Genomic DNA, 27,730 nt, shown 5'->3' on the forward strand with positions numbered 1-27,730 from the left:
CCTGCATCGATGGCAAAAGCTCCATGGAGGTAAAGGTGCAGAAGACTGTGGGAAAATCTCTGGTCTCTTGTGCCTGTTGGTACGCCCGATTCTCCCTCTCCCTGGATGGCAGTTATGTGCCTCGCCCCAAGTTCTGGTTAGGCAGTGGGCTCTCCCGGGTTGCCAACTGAATTTGAAGCTTCCTGACCAGCTGCTGTAGCTCTTCTATCTGCCCCTGCTGAGAGGTTGTAATGCTGGGTGTAGGGGGTCCGGCCTTGTACTGGATGACTCTGAACAATGATATCGCCGGATTTCTCTTCTAGAGCCCTAATGGACCTCAACATTTCTTCATAAGAGGGGTGATTATCCAGCTTCTCCAGCAGTCTCAGTTGCAGTAACGTAATCTCAGCTTCCGTAGCCCCTCCTAATATTTGCTTCAGGCGACAACGGTTCAACTGAAATCTCCACCCTTCCTTGTTGGTGAGCCAGGCGCAGGATTTGTTAAATTCTCACCACATAATCAGACCGCTTCTCTCTGCATGCAGGGTGGTGGCATGGAACTTAATCAGGTCCTCTCCTGGCTCAGTGGTTCCAAAAGCGCCCTCCAAGGCTCCCATCAGTTGCTGAGAAGTAGGGTCAGGACACAGAGCAAGAAGTGACAGTACAGTCTGCAGTGCGGACCCCCTTACAGCCTCTACTACTCGTCTGGTCTTCTCCTGATCAGACACCTTGCAGTCTTGCAACATAAGCTTGGTGAGGTCAGCCCATAGCTCATAGGCTTATTCTCCGTTTGGAACAGCTTTCTCTCCTGAAAAGGGTTGTAGTTGCGTGTAAGCTCCATGTTCAGGCATGAAAGATGGTGTAGGTTTCCGCTCTATTACCACTCTCACAGCCTCTGCTACAGCAGCAGCAAAGGCCTATAGCATCTTTGGTCGAATTAGTAGGTTCAGGGCATGGCGGTATTCTGGGCCATGTGGCTAAAGACCAAACAGGGCAAATGATGGTAGGCTCCCATCTTGATTCTCAGAGGACAGGGTTTTACCTGTAAGAGAATTACAACCATAACAGAGCATATAACATTTGGTGTCCTGACCAGGAATGCGCCCCACACTTTTCACCTTTCAAGTCAGGGGTTCCAAAGGGCCAGTCATAGCCAGGATTTCATCAGTAGTGATATGTAAGGGGATCGCTCCCACTAAGAAACAAACCTCAGGACTAAGCCCTTCAGCGTGCACCCAATGTTCCCCACTTGTGATAGAGTAGCCAATATATACATATTACTGACTCTTGAGTCTGGTAAACAGGAGATCGATCCCCATTAGGCTGGTGTACTTCCCCACATTTCAGCAGTGCCTCCAAAGTGTAAGGTGTAGTGCCCTTTACTAGTGAAGTGATGATAAAGAGTACAGATAAGTGAAACGCAGGTAATGTTAAGTAGAGAACACTAGCCTTACCGTGCACATGCGAATAATGGGAGAAATCCAGGGAAAGTATAATGTGCACCACGATTGAGCATTCTAGTGAAAGTTAGGACCTCTACAGGGAGTGGGTCCGGATAGCTCTCCCAGCCCCTCTTGCTAAAAGAGAAATGCCAAACAGATTGCTTTTTCTTTTCATTATCTTTTTTGATTTTTTCTCTGTTGCAAGTAAGAATATATGGACTCTAAGCTGGTAAATAAAATACAAAAATCAGGGAAGTAGGCAACAGTTTGCCCCTAAACAGGGTAATAGTTCTATATTAAATAACACCTTCTGGAATAACCTACAGCATACACACACAAACTACACTGAGGATCCCAATTACATTAAGGGACATGGCCCCCATACTATAAGTGTTACACTCCTATTCTCCTGACTTCCCATAAACATAGATTGTCCATAATACTGAACAGCACTGGCTTAGCAGGTTTACATACCTGGGATTCACATAAGTTAATTAAATAGTACAAAGTGCAAACCCCACATATACAGTATTAAACATGTGCGGGCATTACATTAAAATAGTAGGAGACTGTATCCTGGATGGATTCAGGTTCCAGGCCTTACATTCCGTGTGATCACCTTATAACTTAATTAAATAGAGCAATTAATGGGACCCTAAACAAAAGGTAGCTGCCGTTTACCAATCAGGCCACTGACATGAATACTAGACAACTCCACATACGGACAAGACACCGCCATAATGGCATGTAACAAGAGGTCCTGCTCTTCCAGCCGAGCACCGAATGTGAAACATTTGCTCCACAAAGCCCTCGGCATAAGAAAGATAAACAAGGGGAGTTTCAAATGTGTGCTATATGACCCCACTGGGAGGTACGCTATGCAACATGTGCTCCATCCAGTGAACCGTTTAACTATTTCCACCAAAACACCCAAATGCTCCCTCTGTCAGCATAGAGTGTGCAACTAAACGAACAGAGGCAGAGAAGCCCAAGAAACAATATCAGACCAAATTGGGGGATGTCCTCAGGCCACTCTCATGGATATGGGTTCTCAAACTAGCACACTGCACCTACCCACAAGCACTTTAAACTCGAGAAGATGCTATGCACACCAGAGCTGGGTACAACCTATGGGGCAAATTAGGGATTAAAGCAATCACAGCCCCCAACACCATGCAACGCAATATCTGCGGCGAGAAAGAAAGCAAAATCAGGCAACTAATTAACACCCCTGCGCTCTCTCAGGCCAGATATGAACAAACAGTTTACCTATATCAATAAATGAATATATTCGTCGTAGTCAGGCAGGAACTAGCTCAAAGAAAGTTATCCGACTTAGACTGTTGATCGCCCTCCACAATGCTCATTTTATGAGTTCTACCCTTGCCTTGTGTGACACGGGAAGAAAATACAACACTGATCAAATATGTGGATTACGAACAGTCACAGGAGAACGGAACACAGTCTGCGTGCTACAAGTGAGGGGGGGGGGGGGCGTGGAGTGCCAGTGGTTATGCTTTTTTTCTATTCAAATACAGACCAACTGTCTCTAAAACAGACGGCTCCTACAGAGTTGGTATGGCGTGTACTGTGCTTATAGGCACACCCACCCATAAGCTTTCCACTTGCCTACCTTATGTCTGCAACCAACGTGAATGAACACAAAACCGATCTGGCCAATGCCCACAGAACAAGCTCTACTTCAGAACGGACCTGGTGCAGGCGAAATTGCAGACAGCAGAAATGACCCACCTCGCTAGTACTCACACCAAGCCAGCTCCCAGTGTGGGAGTCCAAGACCACTGAAACAGGCCCATCCTGCTAAAGAGACATGAGACGTCCCACGGTCAGAATAGGATATGGCCTTCTTTCTTCCTCTCTCCCTCACCCACTCGAAAGCACAGATTTTCCTCTCTCAGGACCATACTATAGAACTGCTGACCAGCGGGTGGGAGGACCAGGGTTTTGGGAAGGCAGCTCACGAAAAACACCTACTTCATAACTCCCAACTCACAGGCTTTTGGCGGGTGTCACCTGCCATTATGCAGCTCTCTCACCAGCCAAGCTCACTACACGCCAATAGGTATCAATGGGCTTTCACCTGCCAAATTTAAAATCTGGTGTTTTCACTCGCCCAAGGGCCATGAAAAGTTGAGAGCTATGCAACTTCTCCTCAGGTGAAATACAGTCTCCCCTGCTGAAGGGAGGTACCAACAACTTCCATTTCACGACATTCCAACAAAACGCAGACTCAGCAAGTTTTAAAACAAACAAGGGAATAATATCCCCACCCAGGGCAAGAAAACACGCATGCATAAAACAAATACACAGTTGGCAGCAAGCACAAATAAAAGTACAACAGTTATTCTTCCATGTTTTGTTTTCCATAACCACATTATATAAACGTGTCCAACCAGTGTATTTTCATTCCATATGATCCTGTTTCATTTTTTTCCACAGAAGAGCTATGAAACCGTAGTTGTGGCCAAAAGCCCCCAAGTTAAATAAAGGGCTCCGTGTAGTTTCCTGTATCAAAGAATATGAGCACAGGACAGAAGCGTATAGACCACCCAGGTTGACCCAACTGCATATAGCAAGAAGAAAACCCTTCAAAGTGGTGGCTTGAGTGACTGCAGCCAGAGGGCTCAGAGAAGTGATGGAGCAGCCAGGGGTGGATCTCACTGAGGGGAGCAATGGCTTCCAAGGCTTTCGCAGCGGGAGCAAGTCTGCAAGACATATTGCGAGCACGCAGATTGTTCTAACTGTGCCTCCCTTAGAGCGTTTCATTTTAAGCCAGTAATGGCAGTAGTAGCAATAGTTCTGAACAGCTTTGAACAAGCATAACGCTTGCCTCTGGTCTTGGCATAGAATGAAGATTACCCAGGTGTAGAAGTGCAGGGAGTCTTGATTCTATTGAAGACATGGAGGCCATCATTATTCCCACCCAGCATATGGAGCGGGGGGATATGCGATGGTGTTATATTACGCTCTGGGTTGTTCTGATTTGTACACATGTGGCTGCGTATACCCACCCTAATATGACGTTGGTTTCTCACGCTGGGAGGAGCAGAAGAATGATTGCACACCGCAGAGTGCAGGAGGTTTCGAGTTCAACAAGGAGTTGTCGAAGTTGGATCGGGTTTGTAGTTTAGGGTACACCACAGATTCAAGTTGGCATAGTTTCAGTTGATTCTGGGCCGATTTGCGCACATCAGACCTGTGTGGATTCCCACGTGTGTACTCTTTTCAGAAATGCATGGGGTTTCCAGTTTCCATTGGTGGTTTGGACACCCTAGGCCCAAATCTGTGTTGTGTGCACATGAGCCAAATTCCAGAAAATCTGCTGTGCGAAAAGACTTGGGGTTACCTGTGTTTTAGGCTTTTCCCTTTGCGCCCAGGTAGGTGCACCCACACATGTGAGGTACCGTTTTCGTCAGGACACCTGTGGGAACGTGGGAAGGTATGATATGTGTTGCGTTTGCGTGGTTTTTATAACGTTTCGACCCATTTGCTGCTGCCGCCCTTTGTCACACAACCCTTTCATTTCCCAAATGTGACCTACATTTAGTCGCTGCTTTAGGCACTATACACTTTTGTAACCTGCACAAGTCACCTACCGTTCAAAAGGTCTACCTGTGCTCTTTCAAAAAATATATGCTTGCCATTCCTCACCACATTTGTTTTCCTTATTTACACATGCTAATTACGTCTTTACAGGCCGTAAGCGTACAACTCATGGCTCTGTTTTTGGCTTGTGGTATTGCTTGTTTTGTGAAACATTACAAAGAATTTGTGATTTCCTAACTGCAAAGGTCAGGGGAATGTAGCGGAGCATTGTATTTCTCAAAATTCATAGAAGCCATTGCCGTACCAGGCCAACCATGTCCACCACATACCTTTTTTTCCGGTAATGTTCCCGCTTTTTCCGCAAACTATGGAATTATCCCCTACTTGTTGCCTGAACTGCGCAAATCACCCCTTCCTAAACTTGGAATTTTGTCTACTTTTCAGAAATGTATGCATCCCTGTCCTCCCATTCAGCTTTCCTACCCTTTTCTTCCATTCCAGCCACAAATGTCCTATCGGAAAAAAAAGCCAAAATCGCCCCTCACAAAACGGTTGATAACCATATCAAAATAATATTTTTTCGTTTCAACTCAGCCTGTTCCTGAAAGCTAGGACAATGGGGAATTCAGCACAGTAAACCATTTGTTCCTAGCTCTTACGAGGAAAAAAACGCAGGCTTCTTTGTACATCATTTTTTGAAAAACCCCAACATTTTCTCCCTTTTGGGTTATTTCCTCTCACCCCCCTAGAGCAAACTAGTATTCTTGGGTGCCGTTACGACTGCCTACACGTGGGAAGAAAAGGGGCCAAATTTGGCCCAGATTTCTCATGTAACAAAAACGTTACAAGGCATTGAAAGGCGACATACTGAAATCACCAAAAAAGACCTTGGCACTGGGGGGGCAGGAGGGGACCATGGCAGTTAAGGGGTTGGTATGGAACGGATTAAAATAAAGTAATTTCTTCCCTTGCATGATCGATAATCTGCAACCTCCAGTATTGTTAAAAATATTTATACCATTTTGACCCAACCCCAAGTAAAAATCAAGGACACCTGTGAACAGACATGTTAAAAATTGGAGATCCCAGGGTCGTGGCCAGTTGAACCCCTCATATTCCTTTGGGGTCTGTGTGTGAGAAAGTGGCAGCCCAGAAAAGGTCAGCTAGAAAGGATGTGAAATATTTGAGTCCCAAGTGTACTTAAGCAGGCTGGACCAATAAAGGTTAAAGGTGTCAAATACCCCACAAGGAGATACAAAGTAAGAGATGCCAAGACACACTGCGCCAAAGCGACGCAAAGCTTTTTGACAAATACAGAAGTATATTTATTGGTGTAGAATGGTCAGCCTGACACGTGTTTCGAGCCAAACCCGGCTCTTCATCTGAGGCTGATAAGTAATAGATATGAATAGCACATGTGGCAACATAAAATAACAAAACAGACAAAATGTTCATAGTTGCCATGACAACAGATGCAAAGGGGAACAGGGGGCAGTAAGTCAACCAAGTTAATTCAAAATTTCAAATGAACAACAGGTTCAAAATATAATGGTACAACCAACAAATTGAACAAAAAAATGATGAAATCCCATTGATAAAATGGTTCAACAGTAGGATGTAAATATATAAAATTGCAAAAGGAACGGGGGATTAGAAGAACAAACAAGTAGGGAGAAAATAAAGAAAAAAAGAAAAAGAAAAAAACACAACAATCCATTAGTAAGTATAAGGGTACAGCGCAAGCAGTATCATTTAGTGCCAAGTGCCAGGGAATGTAAGTCAATTTGAAGAGTATCTTGTTGGCGGAAAGATGGATACAGGGCGTGAATGTATAAATTGCCAATGTGCTTCAGAAGAGAAGAGAATGGCCAATTAGTAAGGGGCACTGAGCCCCAAATACTGGACGAGTAGAGGTGCACGTAGGAAATTAAAAGTGTAAATTATAACAGAAAAGAGAAGGAGCATACCTCTAATGCTTTGCAATTGCAGCAAAAAGGCTATAGGAAAGCAATTTAAACATAACTGCTGTTAGAAAAAATTGATTGAATAGGAACATGCAATAAAAATTAAACCACACACAATACCATATTTGTTAAAGGTGAGTTGTCAAACAAAAGGATCCATGTGAGGATACCCATGTTATTTACAAGGAATTATTGGTAAATTTGTCTCGTACAAGGCCACTAAAATTAAGACAAATTCGATTAGTGTACTGATGAAAACAATAGCAGTAGCTCAATGCAACCTCAAAAAAGTAACTAATGCTAAGAATGATTAAAAAACTGCAACATCAGCGTGCCGTGACCGAGCGCGGCCACTGGAAGCAGTAGCAAGTGTACAGAAACCAAGGTGTCGTGGCTAAACCACCTTACCTGTACGTGAGCAGTAGGACAAGAACAGGTGGCTCAGACACGGAACGCGGGAAACCAGAGTCAATAAAAAACGAACCCGAAAATTAGAAGATGGACTACATGTATGTCATGCAAGGCCAGGCAAAAGCGCGGGCGCCATTTTGAACTGGTTTTGAAGGAATGAAAGAAATGCGAAGTATTAGCTGAGGCGGACCAAGTAGCCAAGGAGGTTAAAAGTTGAAAGGAAATTCAAATGAAATTAGATTAATAAGAGAAAAATCAACTCAGCAGATTAATTTAGAACCCCAAATTAAGGGGGTGAATCCAAATGGTGGTGAGGGCATTATGTGGTGGCAATGGACAAATTTAGTCAAATGACAGAGTCCAAAGGGCGGTCTGGGCTCAGCAACTAAATGTAGTAGAATCGCGCTGCACTATACAATTGGCAAGTGTGATTGCGCAATGCAACATCATGAGTTAAAAACAAACTGAGACAGATAAAGTGCAGAATTATGCAATTGAAAAAAATGTTAAAACATTTTTTTGGGAATGCAAAACATTGCAGAGCTAAAGTATAAATACAGGGCACCCACCCTACACAAAAAAACCAGGAAAGTTTTGCAAAACAACATACAAGTTTATAGAAACACCACAAATTCATGATCTAATTGGCGTAACTTAAGCTGTAGATTACCACCTCGTTGCGGCAAGGATACCTTAGGTAGCCCCACATAGGGAATAAGGTCCTTGCTGACTAGTTGGTGCCGAGCTTGCCAGTGGACAGCCAAAGGGTATTTAACTTCTTGGCTGCCAATGGTGGCAAGGTGTTCCCTAATACGAATCTTAAATGGGCGTATTGTGCTGCCTATATATTTAAGGCCACATGTACAAATAATACAGTAAACCACAAACTTTGTGTTACAATTAATGAAGGAGTTCACAGTATGCTGGCCAAGTGACCCAAAAGGAGACAGCTTTAGTTTCAAGTGCATATTTGCACATACTGTAACAGCCACATATACGAAATCTGTTTGTGCGAGCTGAATGTAGCCAAGTTGAGAGCGGGCTGAGAGGTCTCATGAAAGAGGGGCAAAGTTTATTTTTAATGCTCGTGCCTTTACTGAATGTAATAATAGGTTTAGGATCAAGCCATTTTGCATGTCTGGGTCCAAGAGGAGTAAGTGCCAATGTTTCTGAAGAACTTTGTGAACTTTGAAACTATCAGAGTAAAATTTAGTAATGAGACGAATTTTCTGAGCAGCTATTGAGGCGGTCCGTACTTTAGGACTAAGCAATTCAACTCTCTTCAGCTGACGGACTGTCTCTGCAGTTTTGTTGAGACAATTAGTATCATACCCTCGAGCTACGAACCGTGATTTAATCAGGTTGCTTTCAGAACTGAAGTCAGACAGATGTGTACAATTTCTCCTTGCACATATGGATTATTCCTTTGGGATGTTCTTAATAACGTGTTTTCTGTAACAGCTGTCTGCATGTAAAGTGGCATTAACAGATGTGCTTTTACGGAATGCAGTGGTTGACAGGCCATTGTCAGTCAAGTGAATAGAGAGGTCAAGGAAGTCGATTTTAGATTGGCTGCAAGTAGATGTAAACTGGATCCCCCAATTGTTATTGTTCAAATATTCAACAAATTGTTGGAGGGTATTAGAGGTGCCAGACCAAATCAGAATGACGTCATCGATATACCGTTTCCAAAGACATATATGGGGACAATAAGTAAGATTGTTATATATGACAGTTTGTTCAAAATGATTCATAAAAGCATTTGCTAGTGCTGGGGCAAAACTAGCCCCCATAGCAATGCCTATCACTTGTTTGAAGTACACATTATTAAAGAGAAACACATTATTTTGCTATGTAAATAGGAGGAATTCTTTGACAATTTCCACGCGTTCAAAATGCGATGCTGAAGATTCTCAGAACAGGTAATCAACACAATCTATTGATTTTTGATGGTCAATGGACGTGTACAAAGCTTTCACGTCAAGAGTAACAAGCCAACAATTTGGATCAAAGTCCAATTTATCCAAAATTTCAAGAACATGCATTGTATCTCTGATGAAAGTGGGGGTCAAGAGTACATCTCGCAGTAAAAACTAATTGATATAAATAAAGATGGGTTCCAAAACGCCACCCCCTCCACTTACAATTGGTCTCCCTTCCAGAATAACCACAAAACCTTTATGAATTCATTGAGTTTTTACTGCCAGATGTACTCTTGACCCCCCACTTTCATCAGGGATACAATGCATGTTCTTGAAATTTTTGATAAATTGGACTTTGATCCAAATTGTTGGCTTAGTACTCTTGACGTGAAAGCTTTGTATACATCCACTATCATCAAAAAGCAATAGATTGTGTTGATTACCTGTTCCGAGAATCTTCAGCATCGCATTTTGAACACGTAGAAATGGTCAAAGAATTCCTCCTATTTACATTGCAAAATAATGTGTTTCTCTTTAATAATGTGTACTTCAAACAAGTGATAGGTATTGCTATGGGGGCTAGTTTTGCCCCAGCACTAGCAAATGCTTTTATGCATCATTTTGAACAAACTGTCATTTTTAACAATCTTACTTATTGCCCCCATATATGTCTTTGGAAACGGTATATCGATGACGTTATTCTGATTTGGTCTGGCACCTCTAATACCTTCCAACAATTTGCTGAATATTTGAACAATAACAATTGGGGGATCAAGTTTACATCTACTTGCAGCCAATCTAAAATCAACTTCCTTGACCTCTCTATTCACTTGACTGACATTGGCCTGTCAACCACTACATTCCATAAAAGCACATCTGTTAATGCCACTTTACACGCAGACAGCTGTCACAGAAAACACGTTATTAAGGACATCCCAAAGGGAGAATTCATACGTGCAAGGAGACATTGTACACATCTGTCTGAACTCAATTCAGAAAGCAACCTGATTAAATCACGATTCGTAGCTCGATGGTATGATACTAATTGTCTCAACAAAACTGCGGAGACAGTCCGTCACCTGAAGGGAGTTGAATTGCTTAGTCCTAAAGTGCAGACCGCCTCAATAGCTGCTCAGAAAATTTGTCTCATTACTAAATTTAACTCTGATAGTTTCAAAGTTCACAACGTTCTTAAGAAACATTGGCACTTACTCCTCTTGGACCCAGACATTGCAAAATGGCTCGATCCTAAACCTATTATTACATTCAGTAAAGGCACAAGCCTTAAAAATAAACTTTGCCCCTCCTTCATGAGACCTTTCAGCCCGGTCTCAACTTGGCTACATTCAGCTCGCACAAACGGATTTCGTAAATGTGGTTGTTGCAGTATGTGCAAATATGCACTTGAAACTAAAGCGGTCTCCTTTGGGTCACTTGGCCAGCATACTGTGAACTCCTTCATTAATTGCAACACAAAGTTTGTGGTTTACTGTATTATTTGTACATGTGGCCTTAAATATATAGGCAGCACAATACGGCCACTTAAGATTCGTATTAGGGAACACCTTGCCACCATTGGCAGCCAAAAAGTTAAATACCCTTTGGCTGTCCACTTGCAAGCTCAGCACCAACTAGACAGCAAGGACCTTATTCGTTATGTGGGGCTAGCTAAGGTATCCTTGCCGCAAGGAGGTGGTAATTTGCAGCCTAAGTTATGCCAATTAGAGGCACGACTTATCTGTAAATATCAAGCTGTCTAAAATGGCCTTAATTCTGATCATGAATTTGCAGTGTTTCAATCAACTTGTATGTTTTGCAAACATTTCCTGATTTTTTTTGTGTAGGATGGGTGCCCTGTATTTATAGTTTAGCTCTGCAATGTTTTGCATTCCCCAAAAATGTTTTCACATTTTTTTTCAATTGCATAATTCTGCCCCTTATCTGTCTCACAGTTTGTTCTTAACTCATGATGTGCATTGCGCAATCACCCTTGCAATTGTATAGTGCAGTGCGATTCTAGTACATTTAGTTGCCGAGCCCAGACCGCCCTTCGGACTGTCATTTGACTAAATGTGTCCATTGCCATCACATAATGCCCTCACCACCATTTGGATTCACCCCCTTAATTTGGGTTCCTAAATTCATCTGCTGAGTTGATTTTTATCTTATTAATCTAATTTCATTTAAATTTCCTTTCAACTTTTAACCTCCTTGGCTACTTGGTCCGCCTCAGCTAATACTTCGCATTTCTTTCATTCCTTCAAAACCAGTTCAAAATGGCGCCCACGCTTTTGCCTGGCCTTGCATGATGTACATGTAGTCCATCTTCTAATTGTTGGGTTCGTTTTTTATTGACTCTGGTTTCCCGCGTCCCGCGTCTGAGCCATCTGTTCTTGTCCTACTGCTCACGTACAGGTAAGGTGGTTTAGCCACGACCCCTTGATTTCTGTACACTTGCTAATGCTTCCAGCGGCCGCGGCACGCTGATGCTGCAGTTTTTTTATTCATTCTTAGCATTAGTTACTTTTTTGAGGTTGCATTGAGCTACTGCTATTGTTTTCATCAGTACACTAATCAAATTTGTCTTAATTTTAGTGGCCTTGTACGAGACAAATTTACCAATAATTCTTTGTAAATAACATGGGTATCCTCACATGGATCCTTTTGTTTGGCAACTCACCTTTAACAAATATGGTATTGTGTGTGGTTTAATTTTTATTGCATGTTCCTATTCAATCAATTTTTGCTAACAGCAGTTATGTTTAAATTGCTTTCCTATAGCCTTTTTGCTGCAATTGCGAAGCATTAGAGATATGCTCCTTCTCTTTTCTGTTATAATTTACACTTTTAATTTCCTACATGCACCTCTACTCGTCCAGTATTTGGGGCTCAGTGCCCCTTACTAATAGGCCTTTCTCTCGTCCAGTATTTGGGGCTCAGTGCCCCTTAATAATAGGCTTTTCTCTCGTCCAGTATTTGGGGCTCAGTGCCCCTTACTAATTGGCCTTTCTCTTCTCTTCTGAAGCACATTGGCAATTTATGCCTTCACACCCTGTATCCATCTTTCCGCCAACAAGGTACTCTTCAAATTGGCTTACATTCCCTGGCACTTGGCACTAAATGATACTGCTCGCGCTGTACCCTTATACTTACTAATGGATTGTTGTGTTTTTTCTTTTTTTCTTTATTTTCTCCCTACTTGTTTGTTCTTCTAAACCCCCATTCCTTTTGTAATTTTATATATTTACATCCTACTGTTGAACCATTTTATCAATGGGATTTCATCATTTTTTTGTTCAATTTGTTGGTTGTACCATTATATTTTTGAACCTGTTCATTTGAAATTTTGAATTAACTTGGTTGACTTACTGCCCCCTGTGCCCCTTTGCATCTGTTGTCATGGCAACTATGAACACTTCGCCTGTTTTGTTATTTTATATTGCAACATGTGCTATTCATATCTATTACTCATCAGCCTCAGATGAAGAGCCGGGTTTGGCTCGAAACACGCGTCAGGCTGACCATTCTACACCAATAAATATACTTCTGTAGTTTGTCAAAAAGCTTTGCATCTCTTTGGCGCACTGTGTCTTGTCATCTCTTACTTTGTATCTATTTAACGTGGTAGTGGATTGGCAGTTCACCCACACTCCATAGACACCCACTGCGTTTTTGCTAACCAAAAGTTATTGTCCAAGCGCTGTGTATACTACCGACTTTCACTGCCAATTGTTATTTGTTTACCCCACAAGGAGGAGTGCACGGATAGCACTGCAGTCCACTACTCGTAGCAGGTGGCCCATTATAGTTCAAACCCAGCTTTAAAGGGGTCTAGAAGCTGATTGTTCACCACACAAAGTTGCAATTGTGGAGTATCTGTACTCTAAAATGGCAACAACTCTTAATCAGACTTCTCTCTCAGCCTTTGCTTTTATTTTAGTCCTTGTATTACAGCTTCTCATTACAGAATCACAACACGGATTCTAGCACATTTCATAAACCCAATAACGACAAGTAGAGAATTCACTAAACCTGAAAGTCTTTCTAAAGTCACCATAACACCACAACAAATGACTCATACTTGATTAAAACTACTTGTAAAAACTGTTCTGAAGGGAGGATCACATCTTCTACCGCAGTACTTCACGGAATGCTTCTTGTCTGGTTAGAAACTATGCTAAATACCATCAGCTAATATACCTAGATAGCCTGCATCTCAATGTAGTGCCCTTACCTTACAGATGAGCACTTTGTTGTTGTATTGGTGAGTAAACTGGCACAAACCATCAGCCTGATGGGGAATGCTATCCTTCAGGTGGTTCATTCCATTCTTGCAGCGAACCCTATACATCATTAAAACAAGATCAATAATTGTTACTATCATTTTAATACCACTGATAAATGCAGAGTGTGAGTCATGGGCATATGGATTTATGTTCTATTAGATTATATTACATGCTCAGCATGGTGCCAAAGGAAAATTTTATTTTTGGAACGCAAGCAGAATCCTCTCTGAAGAAACAAAACAATTGATTCCTTCATTAATGCCCACCACCCTGCAATTAAAACTCATTCATTATCTGTACAAGAGACTAGATAAATCACAACCAGTCTGAAACCTTGCCAAAATGATCAATGCCTCACCACGATCATTAAGGAATGTGTGGATAATTTGAGCTGGTTTATTATGGTACATATGAATGAACACTTCTTCCTTTAGGGATGCTTGGGTTCCAAATGAAATTAATCAAGCATGGGAATGGGTAAGAACCTGGGTCACACGGCGCTGGATTAGTAAAGATGTTAGCTGGATATAGTTCTGTTTTTTGGAAGAAAATTAGTCTCGTCTCTTAGTATTGTGGTGAATGTATTACACAGTTCAGCCGAGCATTAAGTGTTTCTATTTCTTGTTACATTCTGGGAGAGATTTACCCTCCAAACTTAACTTGAGCAAGAAAAAGCACCCATAGGACTCAGAATAATCATTTTATCTGACTTCAATAACCCCGAGGATGCTGACCTTGCAGGAAAATGGGAGGACAACTTAGTCACGGGTTCCAAAGTCATGCTTGAACCTTTGATTGAACACACGGACCGTGAACACAAAAGAATCATCAAATCAATGGATACCATCAAACAAGAAATAGAAACACAATGCTCGGCTGAACTGTGTAATAAATTTACCACAATACTACTGGACAAGAATCCTCTGAACTTTGTTCCAAAAAATGGATAACAATATCCAGCTAACTTCTTTACTAATCCAGCGCTGTGTCACCCAGGTTCTTACCCACTCCTGTCCAAACCACATTCGAAACGGAAGGGCACCATCTCCCAAGAACCTACTCACTGGCAGCAGGATCCTCTTAATTCACCCTTGATCAGCGCAGTGATCTACTCATTCTTGTGCTCTACCTTTTAATCAAGCATGGATTACAGCCAGTCTGGCTTACATCCAAGTGAGAGGCACAGAACTGGCATATTCTGACATCAAAGACACTGTAAAACTATTGACAGAGGAAATATTGGACTTCTTGTGCTCTTAGAGCTCTTCTGCTTTTGTTACCTTTGACAATTCCCCTCCTGATCCTCCAACAAAAGCTTTATCCAAGGCCCTGGTACAGGGTTTGGATAAAGAGCGGTTTTACAGTGCTCCTCCTTACTCTTGAATAGAGCTTTCATAGTTAAGATGAAAAACTATTATGACCAGAAGTCATAAACACCAGCATACCACGGGGTGCATGCAGGTCTCCACTTCTTTTCAACATGTATCTAAAACCTCCCCATGACTTAGTAGTAGATTTGGTAGTGTTTTTTCAGTATATTGCAGATAACACCTAGATAGTGTTCAACCTTCGGAAAGATCAGCAGTCTGATACAAATTGAATACAGCACATCTTCAAACAGGTTGAAAGATAAATGGCGGACAATTGCCCAAGGTTAAAGCCAGACAAAACAGACTGCTGATCGTGTCCTCAAAATCTTTGAAGGCTATTTCTGGGCATCTACGAAGAGCAGCGATCATGGTTTACACAATTACCATATGCGGTGGATCAGAAGGAGGACACAGACACTCTTTGAACATGTTCAAGGGTTTTTATTAAAGAGTGAGAATAAGGTCTATTTCTCCCTATTGCTATGGGTATGTTCCCTACCTAAAGAAATGAACTTGGGTGCTCATAAATAGTCAGTGAAAGTCCAAAACAAACTGTCCGCTGTCCAACACTAAGCTAACTGACCCTACCACTATATTAATAAGCATGGTCAGGCAAATGACTCCCTTTTTCTGAATTGTACTTCTTGTACCACTTGTTTCTTCGTTCAATAATTAACTTTCGGATAGTCTCTCTCGACTTGTTGGATCAACTCTTGAAGATCCCTCAGGGGATTCTTGATTCGGTTCCCCTTCCTAATGTTCAGTTTCTTGACCCTTTTTCGGTTCCTCTGATTAATATCAACAGTCTCAAAGCACTTTTGCAAAATGCCACTTTGGTAGAGAAGCAGACTTCATGGATAATTACATACTTGGTCTGGGGTTTAATTTACCCAATTGGTTTCTCTGTTTTTCACTTCATCGCATCCATTCTCTATTTTATTCCTTTGTTCATTAGCACACCCATATGTGGACTCTCCCTCTTAAGGTATTATTCTCCAGGCTCTTTCACATCTCTCTTCAGGGTTTTCTGTTTCCGTTTCTCACTTTTCTGACTTTATAGTTCATCATGTTTGTTCTGAAAACTACTGGGACAAGTTCCCCCAACTGTGTAATAATACCGGTTTGGCTGCCCATTCTCCCTGTTACCTCCTTTAGTGTCAGGAGACTTCTCTGGGTTTGGCCCACCTCTGACAACATCCTTCTCATCTTGCTTGGTTATCATTTCAATTTTTCTAGGGTTCGCGCTGTGGCCTTCGTACTCCCCCTGTCTCGATCCAGCCGGACTGTTTCTCGCAGTGGTCCTGGCGCTGTTCCACGGGTCCCTGGCCCACCATGACTCCTTTGCGGCCACGCTACAACTTCTGCTCGGCCTCTGGCCTTCTCTGCTACTGCCTTCAGGGTTCTGCAGCATCTCTTGCGTCTTCCCCTCTCTCACTTTCTTGTTGGGGTTACAGCGATTATCCTGGCATTTCTGCTCCCCTTCGTTCAATGCAGGTTTAAACAGCGTGGGCTCTGCACTTCCCTTCTGCTCCCCCGTTCTTCAGCTATGATGTTGGTAGGGGCCTTCCCCTGTGCGCAAATGCATCTCCCTCTCTCATGCTCCCCATTCAATATACGCTTGTTCTTCAACATCCTCTTCTCCGTGGATTGGAGACTTTCATTTAACGTGACAAGCTCTCTTTCTTGTGCAAATGATATGCGTTCACTTTTCTTTTATCCAGGTCTTGAGGCTTGAAACTTCTTGGCATTCCAGATGAATCCTACGTAGGCCATTTTCTGTACTGGTTTAGGGAGCTCCTCACAGTAACGCAAGTCCTTGTCTAGTCCTCCCGGTGAGGTCCTATGGAGGGTGTTGCAGAGCATACTAACCTCATTAGCCTCATACAAGCTGGGGCAGTGAGCCTCCCCCTTAGGGAGAAGGGACAAAATCCCTTGATATGTCACATCCAATTCACATTTGAATTTACCCCCTCCATGAAATCCCAGGTTAACTTCATCCTCTGCTCCACCAAATATTACCTCATGTGTCGAAGACAATTGCGCCCTTTACTTTCAGAAACACATTGCACACCAATTGAACAAGCAATCACTGGTTTTAAAATTGATTACTGCAATGCGTTTAATGCAGGTTCTCTCAAATACGTTATTAAACACCACGAAATTATTCAGAAAACTGTGGCGCATACACGAACCAATAGTTTTAGACACTGGCATATTTCTCCAATACTGAGGAGGATACACTTGCTCCCAGTAAAACCAAGTATTGTTTTTAAAATTCTTACCCTAACTCAAAGCTTTATATGGAAACTGTGCCATTTAAATGAAAGCGCCCCTTAAAAAGGCCCAGTTCTATTCATCATCTAAGATCTGACCTGTTAAATACGCAACTAATTGCTATGTTCAAAAGCTCCCACACCCTCAGCCATGCTTGCCTGGTCTTGGCCGGTAGACACTAGAATACTTCATCAGAAAGTTTTCTTGGTATCAATGAGCTTCTGATGTTTACAAAAATAATCAAAATCTTCTTGTAATTTTTTTAGTCAAGCGCTTGATGCCTTCGGTCCGTAGTGCCTTAGAACACCACAATACAATACAATACTTTACACCACCTTCTGAGTCACTGAAACAGAAGAAATAGTTCACAAAAGTACAGATGGTGTAAGGACTGTTCCTAAAGTATTGCGACACTGCAAACCAACATGAAAACTGCGGGGATAGAGCAACTGGTCACAGAAAGCAGCCATGTGGCCATATGCAAGATAAAACAACTATACAAGTAAAACAAATACAAAAAAGAGCGTTCTATTGTGGCAGAAGCAAAAACCTTTTATTTACATGTTGTGAATTATCCAGATATCTAGCGGGTACACTTCTCATTACCTATGCCGTATTGTATCTTGTTGGTTTACACAATGAGTTTGAATGTTGATATGAATGTTCTATAAAAGTTTTTCTAGAACTCCAAGTGCTGCTCTATCAATGTCAGTAATGGTGAAAAGCCAATGAAAACAGTGAAATCTGTCTCTACAGGTAACAAACGCCATGAAAATTAAGCCAAGTGATTTGTGGTGAGATGGGCATACATCAGGCATTTGGAGATGGCGAGTAAAAGAGTGAATGGCATCATTTTCTAAGCGTCCACCATGAGGTTAATCGCCCCTTGATGCTAGTCATTTCAGATGAGGGAGCAGGCACCTATTTTACTGCAACAAAAAAAATGGGTCAGGCCACCAACACAAAAGTAGGACTACCTTAAGTCAGTGACTGCCAAGACTACACTTTAGTAGTGGGAAAAGGGGTGGAGAGAGGGAATTCGGGCAGCTTTAATTTAGTTTTGGCTTCACCAGGGGTGCAGCCATTTTTACCATATTAGTTGCCCAATGTACCCTTTTTAGTAACCATTGGGGTACTAATGCATTTTGAAAAGTTCTGCTTTTCGTTTGGGGAAACCAGAGAGGCAGGTCTATGAATGGCTGTTGTGCAAACATGGGCTTACATGCAGTACACCTACTGTGTGGGTAGACCTGGGGTGTTTGGTGTTTTCTAGGGAAGGCCTTATTGACTGCCCACCAAAACCTTTGTGCAAGTGCCCTTGTAGGTGAATGGAGGGCTGGTTTAGACAGCACATGAGTTAATGGGTTTATCAAGGGAAGACCCTGGCCCTTCCTCAATTCTGCTGGGATTCTTCTAAAAGTCTGCAGGTTAACATACCTGAAGCATTTTTGCCACAAAGCTATTGCAATTGTATGATACACTTTGGCCAAACTGGCTGGGACCTTAGTTCCAGTTTTTATTTTGGCTGCTGGACATACTTCCTGGGCTGTTCATTGTCTTGCCCTGGGCCTCCTCCCTCAATGGGTGGGTTGGATAGCGTGTACTAGGATAGTTTCTTGGGCTGTTTTACCACTGCCTTTCGATGTTACCCTCCTGGTGGCAGCGCCTCAAGGTGGGTAGGTGGCCTCATCCAGAAGGTAGGTGGGACAACACCACCCTACCTCTGCTGTTCCCTCTGGGCTGTCCTGGACCGCCTCCACCATGGTTTCCTTTGTGGGAACGTTTTCTTCTGGATGGCTGCTTCTTCGTGCCCACTGTGCCTCCTTTAATCTCGTTGTCTAACAAGTCAAAATTGCATCTCTTGCATTTCAAAATTGGCAGCTCCTAAAAGTAACTTCGCTCCAAATGTACACTCTTCAAATAATCCACACCCCTTCTTTGATTAGCTATAGTGTTGATTCATATATAATAATAGTAGTATATTGCACAACAGTGTTGATTTCTTGGAACACTCATCGCAACACTGCTTCTTAAAAAACCATGGCCTCTTCTAATCTCATCCTACGTTCGTGTACACAAACCTTCCTGGAGACTTCTAATCTGTATCCCATAGCTATGCTGTGGCATGTGTACATTACTCGTTGCTTTCAATCTGTACCGTTATTGTAAACAGCAAATTTTGCCCTCCTATTGCCACTGGTTTATTATTCTCATTTCCGCACAGATGAACAGGGTATGGGGACTTCAAGCATTATTAACTGTATTCGCTAACAGAGCAACATGTCAATCTATGGGTCGCGATCAAGATAAAAGCATTGGGTGTGTGGTCACAACCAGTGGGCCTTGGCACCCTCACGTTAATTTGGCTTGGGGGTATACAAAGTTATCTGTGCCCCGTCCCCCAAATATGCTAAAAATGGCCCCAACCTAAAAGTGTCAGACACAATCTGACAGGAAAAAGAAGACCCCCACAGAACAGAAATAAACCATCGTCGCCCCATCAGCACCAGAATTTGTCTGCAGTTCAGTTTAGTCCATTAGAAAAAAATGTCATCAATTTCTGTGCCTTCAAATGATGCAAATAGAGCATGTGCACTGGAGTAAGCGCACACCCTGTTAGTTAGTATTTTCCTTTCCCGACTGCAGGATGTTGGATATTCGTACTACAATGTACACGTGTCTACAGGAGCTGTGCACACGCATTAAGAGCTCTTTGCCACAGAGTCCTCCACCATAAAGGAGATCACTGGGAGCTTTGTAGAAAGGCACCAATAAAAAGGCCACTAATGTGCGATATTCCTAGCTCCAACCCAGACTGGAGACTCCTGCCCCCCGCCCCCCATCATCTGTTACAAGGGATATTACGCCTTTAATTTCGGTTTTACAAACGTTATGTATATTATGCATAGTACCAAGACACGTACAAGCGTCAAACAATGACTGCAAACAAGTGATCACAAAGGCTCTTGTGGGTTGTGTGAATGTCTGAAAGAAGGACATCCACACATAGGGTAGTTTGCAGAGATATAAAAGTTGTGAAATGATACAGGTTCTGACTTTTATATTCACTTCAGAGTACATTCGGGCACATGTAATTCTGCATTTATAATGCACACAAGTATGCAAAGTGACATGCAATACAAATGTCAGGACTTCTAGCCCATGATTTCCTACCCCTTTGCTAAGAAAGGTGTGGATGAGGGAATGATGACCGGTGGGAAAAGTGGATTGTGTCCTTTCTGAATTCCTACCACGTAAGAGACTTATATTTTTCATACTCAACTGTAAAGGTGCGGCCCCTCAAGTAATGCAAGAAATGAGCCAAAAGTAGTCATAAATGGAATGTACAAGTTGCAAGAAAAAACAAGTTTTTATTTAAAAAAAAAAAAAACAGCTGGGAGGAAATCGAACAGTTCGGTGGAACTTCACTGGCAACCATTTCTCAACATTGTACTTTCCGGCTACAGCTTTTAAAGCAGGAAAGTTCAATTTAATTCTAACATGTTGATTGGTTGCTCGAACTTAGAACGCTATACAATGACAAATCTGATGGTTTCCTTTCTTGTGACATATAAACATACCGCCCTTTCAACATTGCCTAATGCAATAGCGCAAAACATGACATTCCAACTGGTTGGCATGGTTCATAGCGCAAGTTGATAGAACGCTAGCTGCTGATTGGGCAGTTATGTTGGAGACAGCTTCAGACAATGGCATCCCACCAAGAAGGACCAATGACCTTATGAGTGGAAATCAGCAAAGGCAAAACTTTGTTGCTTTCCCCAGAACACTGCACTCCCCTAACCCTGAGCGGATCACTTAGCCTCTCGGCCCTGCTTGCTGCCCTCCCCCCGTTTCAATAAATGTTGCCAACGCTGGACCAAACCTTCTAGTTATCTTCTCATAATGACCAGCTGAAAGGAAAGAACATGTGTGTGTGGGGAGGATGGTGAGGGGTGTGGGGGGATTAAATAAATGCTGTTAGAAAGGAATTCCTTCTATTTATTTATTCTATCACACACTTATTTCCGATCCAAATGTCTTGTGATCAGTGGGGATGCTGTTGCTTCCACCGTAGTTCTATATTTTGGCAGTGCCGTGCTCTGAGCCCTCTCGTGCATCATACCGAGTCCTTCTCGATCACTGTGTATTCATTAGTTTATCATCTTGGAAGGCATCTGCTGTCTGAAGAGCAATTTCATGCCCATGAGAAAATGCTCCCTTGCAACAATTAACTGGACTTGTTTGGCATTCCTGTCCATCCTGACCTTCGCTCCATGAGCTTTTCAGCCCAACATTAAATATAAAATTCAATTAAACGACGACCACAGCCTTTAGCTATACCATGATCCTCTGCCCCCCAAAAAAGGCCCAAAACCTCAGGATTATCTTTCATTCCACACTTTCCTTCTCTGCCCACATAGCTGATGTCTCAAAAAAGTCAAACTTCCTACTGCACCTCCTCAGAGGTACTCTGCCTTCCCTCTCCTTCCGCTCACTGTTTCCCAAGCTCTGGTTCTCTCTAGGTTGGACTATTGCAACAGCCTCTTTCTAAATCTTCCTGCCTCTACTCTCCGCCCTTTGCAACTTATCCAGAACAGGACTGCGAGACTTGTCCTTGGCCTCAAATCCTGGGATCGTACCTTTCCAGCTCTGAAATCTCTCCATTGGCTCCCAGTGGTTTCAAGGATTAAATTCAAAACCCTCTGCATTATCCACAAGGCTTTCTGGGGCCTGGGTCCAACATACCTTCAGCTATCCCTCCACAAATACCTCCCCTCTCGAGCTCTCCGCTCCTCTTCCTCCAATTCCCTCTGCGTCTGCCGTTTTTCAAAGAAACGTGCTGGGGGTAGATCTTGGTCTTCGGCTGGAGCCTCCTTATGGAGCAACCTGCCTGCCACTCTAAAGCTTGAGGAGAACCATCTCCGGTTCTGGAAGCACCTCAAGACCTTCCTCTTTGCCTCTGCCTTTGCCCCCTCCTCCCCTGCTGATCTGGTCTCCCTTGGCACCGTGCACCTGGCCACCCTCTGTCCTTCGGGCCCAGGTACCTGCTTACCCTGCCACCCTCATACACTGCCTCCGGGCCATCCCTTGCACTGGGATCTGTATCTGTACCCATACAATCCCCTGCTCTCCTTTTTTTTTCCTACTGCACTTATCAGACTTACCCAGTCTGCTGCCTTAAACCAGCACTTGCCACTTGCTGGCTGCACTACCATTGTTTGTTGCCTTTATTATTTATTTATTAATTTATTATTAGTTATCTGTTTTTTCTCCTTGCTCTGCAATCTCCTTTTCTCCCCCCTTCCATGCACTTCAACCCCTCCCCCTCAAGAGCTCTATTGTTTTCTTGCATGCTTTGTTGGTGCCCATGTTGGTGCTCCCCTTGGATTTGAAACATAAGGAGATTGTGTGAGGGCCATTAGTTATACTGGTTGCTTATTTTCGTCAATCCAGGACGCTACCTGGACATTGCTTTCCTAGATGCAAAAAAATGCACTGTTACTATGTGCAGCTACTTCTTTTGAAAACCCCACTAATTCTTGCATCCTACCAACCCTTCCACCCACTCATTATACAAAACTGCACCCTCTATATGCAGCCCTGGCATCGTTCTACACCACAGAAATGCATGACCTGTTTCAGTCTCACAGGGCAGTGTGTGTTGCATTGTAAATTATATTTCCCTCATTTCTCCCTGCCGTTGTTTCAAACTGTACTACCACTTCCTTGGTTTCTTCCTTTTCTGCCATTCGTTTGAATTTGATATAATTATCCTCAAACAACATTGTGCCCTTTTTGAACCACTGTCCTTGGACCTTGTGTCCCTGAAATAGCCTCAGAATTTTGCATAAACACAGGTGAACTAAACAGTGTGCTGTCTGTGTTGATAGTTCCTGGGGGGTAAAGAGTTTGGATGTTCCCGTTGCATGTGAGATAAGGGAGCAGACATAACACGCATCATTTGCCCTCTCTCTTCCCACTGCCCGCATGGGGTTATACCACATGTTGGTGTGATGCTCTCATCTACCGTTGCCAACACAACTTGGATGTTAATACCAACCTTTTACTTATGATCACAGACATATTAACAGTTCTTGCTACATCTACATCAACGGTGGGACAGGTTAACAAACCCCATTCTATTTTAAATAAAAGGGAGTGAAAAAAGAAAACCAGAAACCATAATACATAATTCCTAAATTTTCACATTCCTCCAGGTACTCTGTTCTGTGGGGTGGAGCAAAAATGGTGTGGCCTCCTGAAAATACAAAATGGATGTTAACAACGTAACAGTCAGATGGTGTATACTTTCTTTTACTCTCCCCCCGGGTCTTCTCTTGGAAGGGAGGTGTTGACTTTGTCCTTGCGGACGTCCATGATATGGATCCTTAACCACCAGCCTGACACTGGGCTCATTGCATTTTGTTGTTAGGTTCTTAATGAGGATCTTCTCCCCCTGATACAGTGGTGGCTGCTGCAGTAGGGACTCTTCCTCGTGTGGTGTTGGAGTTTCTGCAGATGATGCAGCCGCCTGGCTTTTGTAAGGTGCAACCTATCTTGATATACATTTTATGGAATTAAGTTCTTTAAGATACCCCTGAAATTCCTCCCCAAGAATGTCTGCAGAGCTGTGAGCATCCGAGATTGCAAGCACCGCTCACTCTTGCACATATAATCTCCTACCTGTAACAATCTTGTGCAGAGTTAAGTGGTGATCACAGCCAGGCTGGTTACGCAGAGCAAACAATGCAAGCGGCAAGCAGTGCAGCCAGCTCTTGTGAAGCGTTTCACACATCTTTGCAAGGCTTTCTTTAAGCAATGAGGGCGGCATTCAGAGCATAATGTGTTTTATGCCCAATAGGGAAGTTCAAACTCTGAAGCGGTAGTTGAAAAAATGTGGTCTACTGTCGAACCTAAACACCTCACAAACACTGCAGCACGGGAAAATCTCACGCACTAGAAATGTAGCTGCTGATTTGGCATCAGCATGGGCACACGGTCCTACCACCTCAAGGCCACAGGAGAATGAGCCCACCACAACAAACAAATAGCGAAAGCTGTTACATCGGATAATCATATCTATGAAGTCGATATCGGAACGGCCCAGAGGGGCGTGGCAGGGTTGCTTTTATTGTTCTCAGTGTGTGCCCAGCTGTGTACCGCTGGCAGGTCACACGGTTGATGAATTCTGCCATGTCTTCCTGTAAATTTGGAACAAACCATGGTTACTGGAGGTCGGCTAACAAAATACTCTTTGGATGAGTGCGCTGGGTAATGCAGTTTATCCAAGGCAAGCGCAATCAACTCCTGGGGCATTACGGGCTTCCCTGTACTGCTCTCTCTCCATATTAAATCTGTGGGCAATAGGGAGCACCCTCTCTTTGTCCATATGCCCTGTTTTCACTGCAGGGCATGTCCCTGTAGGCGTATTATCTGGGCCACGGGCAGAGCATTATAAGGGTATGTGAGAGGTATTAGTTGCCATGAAATGTTTGTGAACATGGGAACTCGTTCTGTAACGTGTGGTAAACATGCTGCTTCTTTAGCTGCTGTCTCCACTGCATCATTAGCCAGGGAAATTAAGTCTGTACATTTGGTGTGCGCTGCGCATATCACAACTGTTAGTGCTAACGGGAGGAGCAGCACCACTATTCATTTTTTAAGTACATTTTCATGTTGCACTGGTGTGCCATCACTTTTCCTGAATCCTCTCCTCTTCCATCTCAACAATCCTGAGTGCACTGTGGATGTGACATATGCTGAATCTGAATAGATGATAACATTGCTTCAATATTTCTATTGCCTTTATTAATGGCTCCAGTTCTGCTGATTGTGCAGAATAGTGTTGGTCAGTCCTAATTTTGAGACGTCTTCAAACTCCCCCTCCTCATAGTGTACTACGGCTGCCCCCATGTGTCGATAGCTAGAGTTCTGATTGATCGTCGACAACCCGTCAACAACAAGTATCTCTTCTCCCTCTAAGGAATCTCTTTTAACTGTAGTGCAATCGTCTAATGTGTCTTGGTAGGTAGTACAGTCATGCACATAGTCCACTAGCTCAATGAGAAATGTAGATGGATTAACAATGTGGCATCTCACTATGTTAATGGAATGATTGTACAGTATAATCTCAGACCCCAAAGCTCGTTGGTAAGGGTATACTTAGATTTGTCCAATATGATAAATACTGCTTGCTCCACATAGAGCGTCACTTGACAGCCCATAGTGATCGTGGATGATTTCTGTATAGCAAACAGTGCTGCTACGAGTGCCTGTTCACATAGAAAGTGTTCCTGCATGACTGGGTCTAGATGACCACTATAATAAGCCAATGTCTTGTATCCTTGTGAGGTCTTCTGGGTGAGGACAGCCATCACCTGACCATTAGAATGGGAGAAAAGAAAAAACTCTTTAACCCCCAGAGGAGGGCTTGGTGTAAGTGGAATAATCTTGTATACCTCATCAGCCAATAGTGTCAGGAGTGTTACTGAATCCTCTCTGCACTGCTCTTCGGTGATGTTTCACACTAAGATCAATGTATTAAATCACTGTGCTAGGCGTCTGCAAGTTCCCTAAATCCATTTGTAGTACGCTATTGAACACTTGGGGATTCGCAGTACCCTGTGTTCTAACCTGGTCCTGCGGTAAGTAAACCTAGTGAGGTACTGAGTCTGGGTGCAATGGAATTGAGAAAAATGCATTCTTTAAATATATCACTGTGAAATACGTTGCTCCAGTGGGAATCTTACACAAAATGGTGGCTGGATTCGGCACAACCGGAAACTCTGCCTCTACTATTTTATTTATAAAGGCAGAGGACATGAATCATCCTTCAAGACTCTCCTTTCGCTTTCTTTACAAGGTATATGGCAGTGTTACATGGAGATACTGATTTCTTAATAATGCCTGGTCACCACAGAGCCAAAATGGTTTCATAAATTCCCTTGTCCGCTTACTGTGACAGGGGGTACTGTTTTACTTGGGGAAAAATTGCCCCTTTTCTCACCTTGATGCGGACGGCCCCTATTCCCTTCAGCAAGATGACATGGGGGCCCGCTGGGGCTTATTTCTCTGGGCACCTTTTTAAAATCTTCTTGCAAGTGTGCAGATAATGCCTTTGTTATGAGTATTTTCTGGGGAACCTCTCTGTAGTCTACAACCAACTGACATGGTATGCATATTTGAAACACCATTTCCCCTGCGTCATTGTCATCTGTAAAGAGCTGTTCATCTGTCAAGTCTGTCAACTGTTGTGTTGGGTCAACACATAAGAGAGTGCACCATTCAGTACCTTCATAGTTTGTGTCCTGCAAAACCACCATGACTTTCTTTGTGAGTGCTGCTTCTAAGTGGATTATGATAGTGGTGCCCGGTGCTACTTCCTTGTACACTGATGGTCTCAATAAAAAATTAAGTGGGTAATCAAAACGTTTGGTCTTAATCCTGGACACCCATCCTAACAAGACTTGTACTCCATAATGGAATAACTCCAGGTAGATTGGTGTACCTCGCAAAGTGTTGTGTGCGGGGAATGCTTTTATCAGTGCTGCGACCCGTTTGTCATAGATGACTAGAGTGGAACACACAATACCCTTTTCTGAAAACGAATTGGTCAAGTTTAGTTTGTCTTGGCTTATGTGTTGATTGTCATTTCTCATGAGTACAGCAAAGTTGCTACAATGTCTATGGTAAGAGGTAAATCTTCAGTGATTGGAATAGCTACAACAGCCCCAGAAAAACCCTGCGTGTCTTACTTTGTCCGACATTGGAAACCTTCCCTCCCTAATACAGGACTTGGTAGCTCCTATGTCAACCAAAAATGAAAATTCCTTGTTGCCCATCTTCACTGCATCCTCTGGTTCCTCTTCTGGGTCTACAGTTACTAAAAGGACTGGGCACGTTAGAGCTCTCTGTGGGCTGTCCTACTGGGAGGTCGTAGATGTCCTTGGGAATGAAAAAGGGCATCCCCTGAACACTGTCACTCCTGTGTAGTATGGTAATGCATTCTGTGGTAACAAATTACTGTCCCATTGGTAGGCCGATGTTTGTGTTTGTGATTGTGCTTGGAGGGCCTTCTGTTGTGGGTAGTGGGGCAACTGGTGTTGCTGAATAGTGCTTTGTGGAGCTTGTGCTACTGGGGGCAGCTGATGCATTGTGTGCTGAACATTTGTGGGAAACAGTACTTTTATCTGCAGGGGCTGCATCTGTCGCTGTGGGGGCTGCATCTGCGGCTGTGGGACACAAGAGTCTGATATGCTGCAGGTCCACCCTGGTCATAGGGTGATTGGGGTCTGATTCTCATTCTGAGTACATTCTCATGCAAAGTGTCCCACCTTCCCACAAATAAAACACAGACCTCCAAACCTGGGTGTTACCCCCCCCATATCCAAATCCCTTCTCTATCTGGAAGTTTCCCCTTCCTTGTGGAAAATACCCTCCTTGTGGGAAATATCCACCCTGTGGGCCATAGCCCCCCCTTGCTGATAATACCCTTGCAGGTAATACTCTCCC

General features: G+C 43.2%; 1 protein-coding gene across 3 annotated transcripts in view; it reads right to left on the reverse strand.

Moving 5' to 3' along the window:
* LOC138566803 (zinc finger FYVE domain-containing protein 1-like) overlaps nt 1-27,730 on the reverse strand; it is a 730,070-nt gene that overhangs the window by 202,695 nt on the left and 499,645 nt on the right. For all 3 annotated transcript variants that reach the window (XM_069644465.1, XM_069644464.1, XM_069644466.1), the window contains one exon: nt 13,520-13,628. In XM_069644465.1, coding sequence (XP_069500566.1) covers nt 13,520-13,628 — 109 coding nt within the window. The remainder of the gene's footprint in view (nt 1-13,519; nt 13,629-27,730) is intronic.

The sequence above is a fragment of the Ambystoma mexicanum genome, chromosome 2p (assembly GCF_040938575.1).
Source record: "Ambystoma mexicanum isolate Mex_15411 chromosome 2p, UKY_AmexF1_1, whole genome shotgun sequence".
NCBI lineage: Eukaryota > Metazoa > Chordata > Amphibia > Caudata > Ambystomatidae > Ambystoma > Ambystoma mexicanum.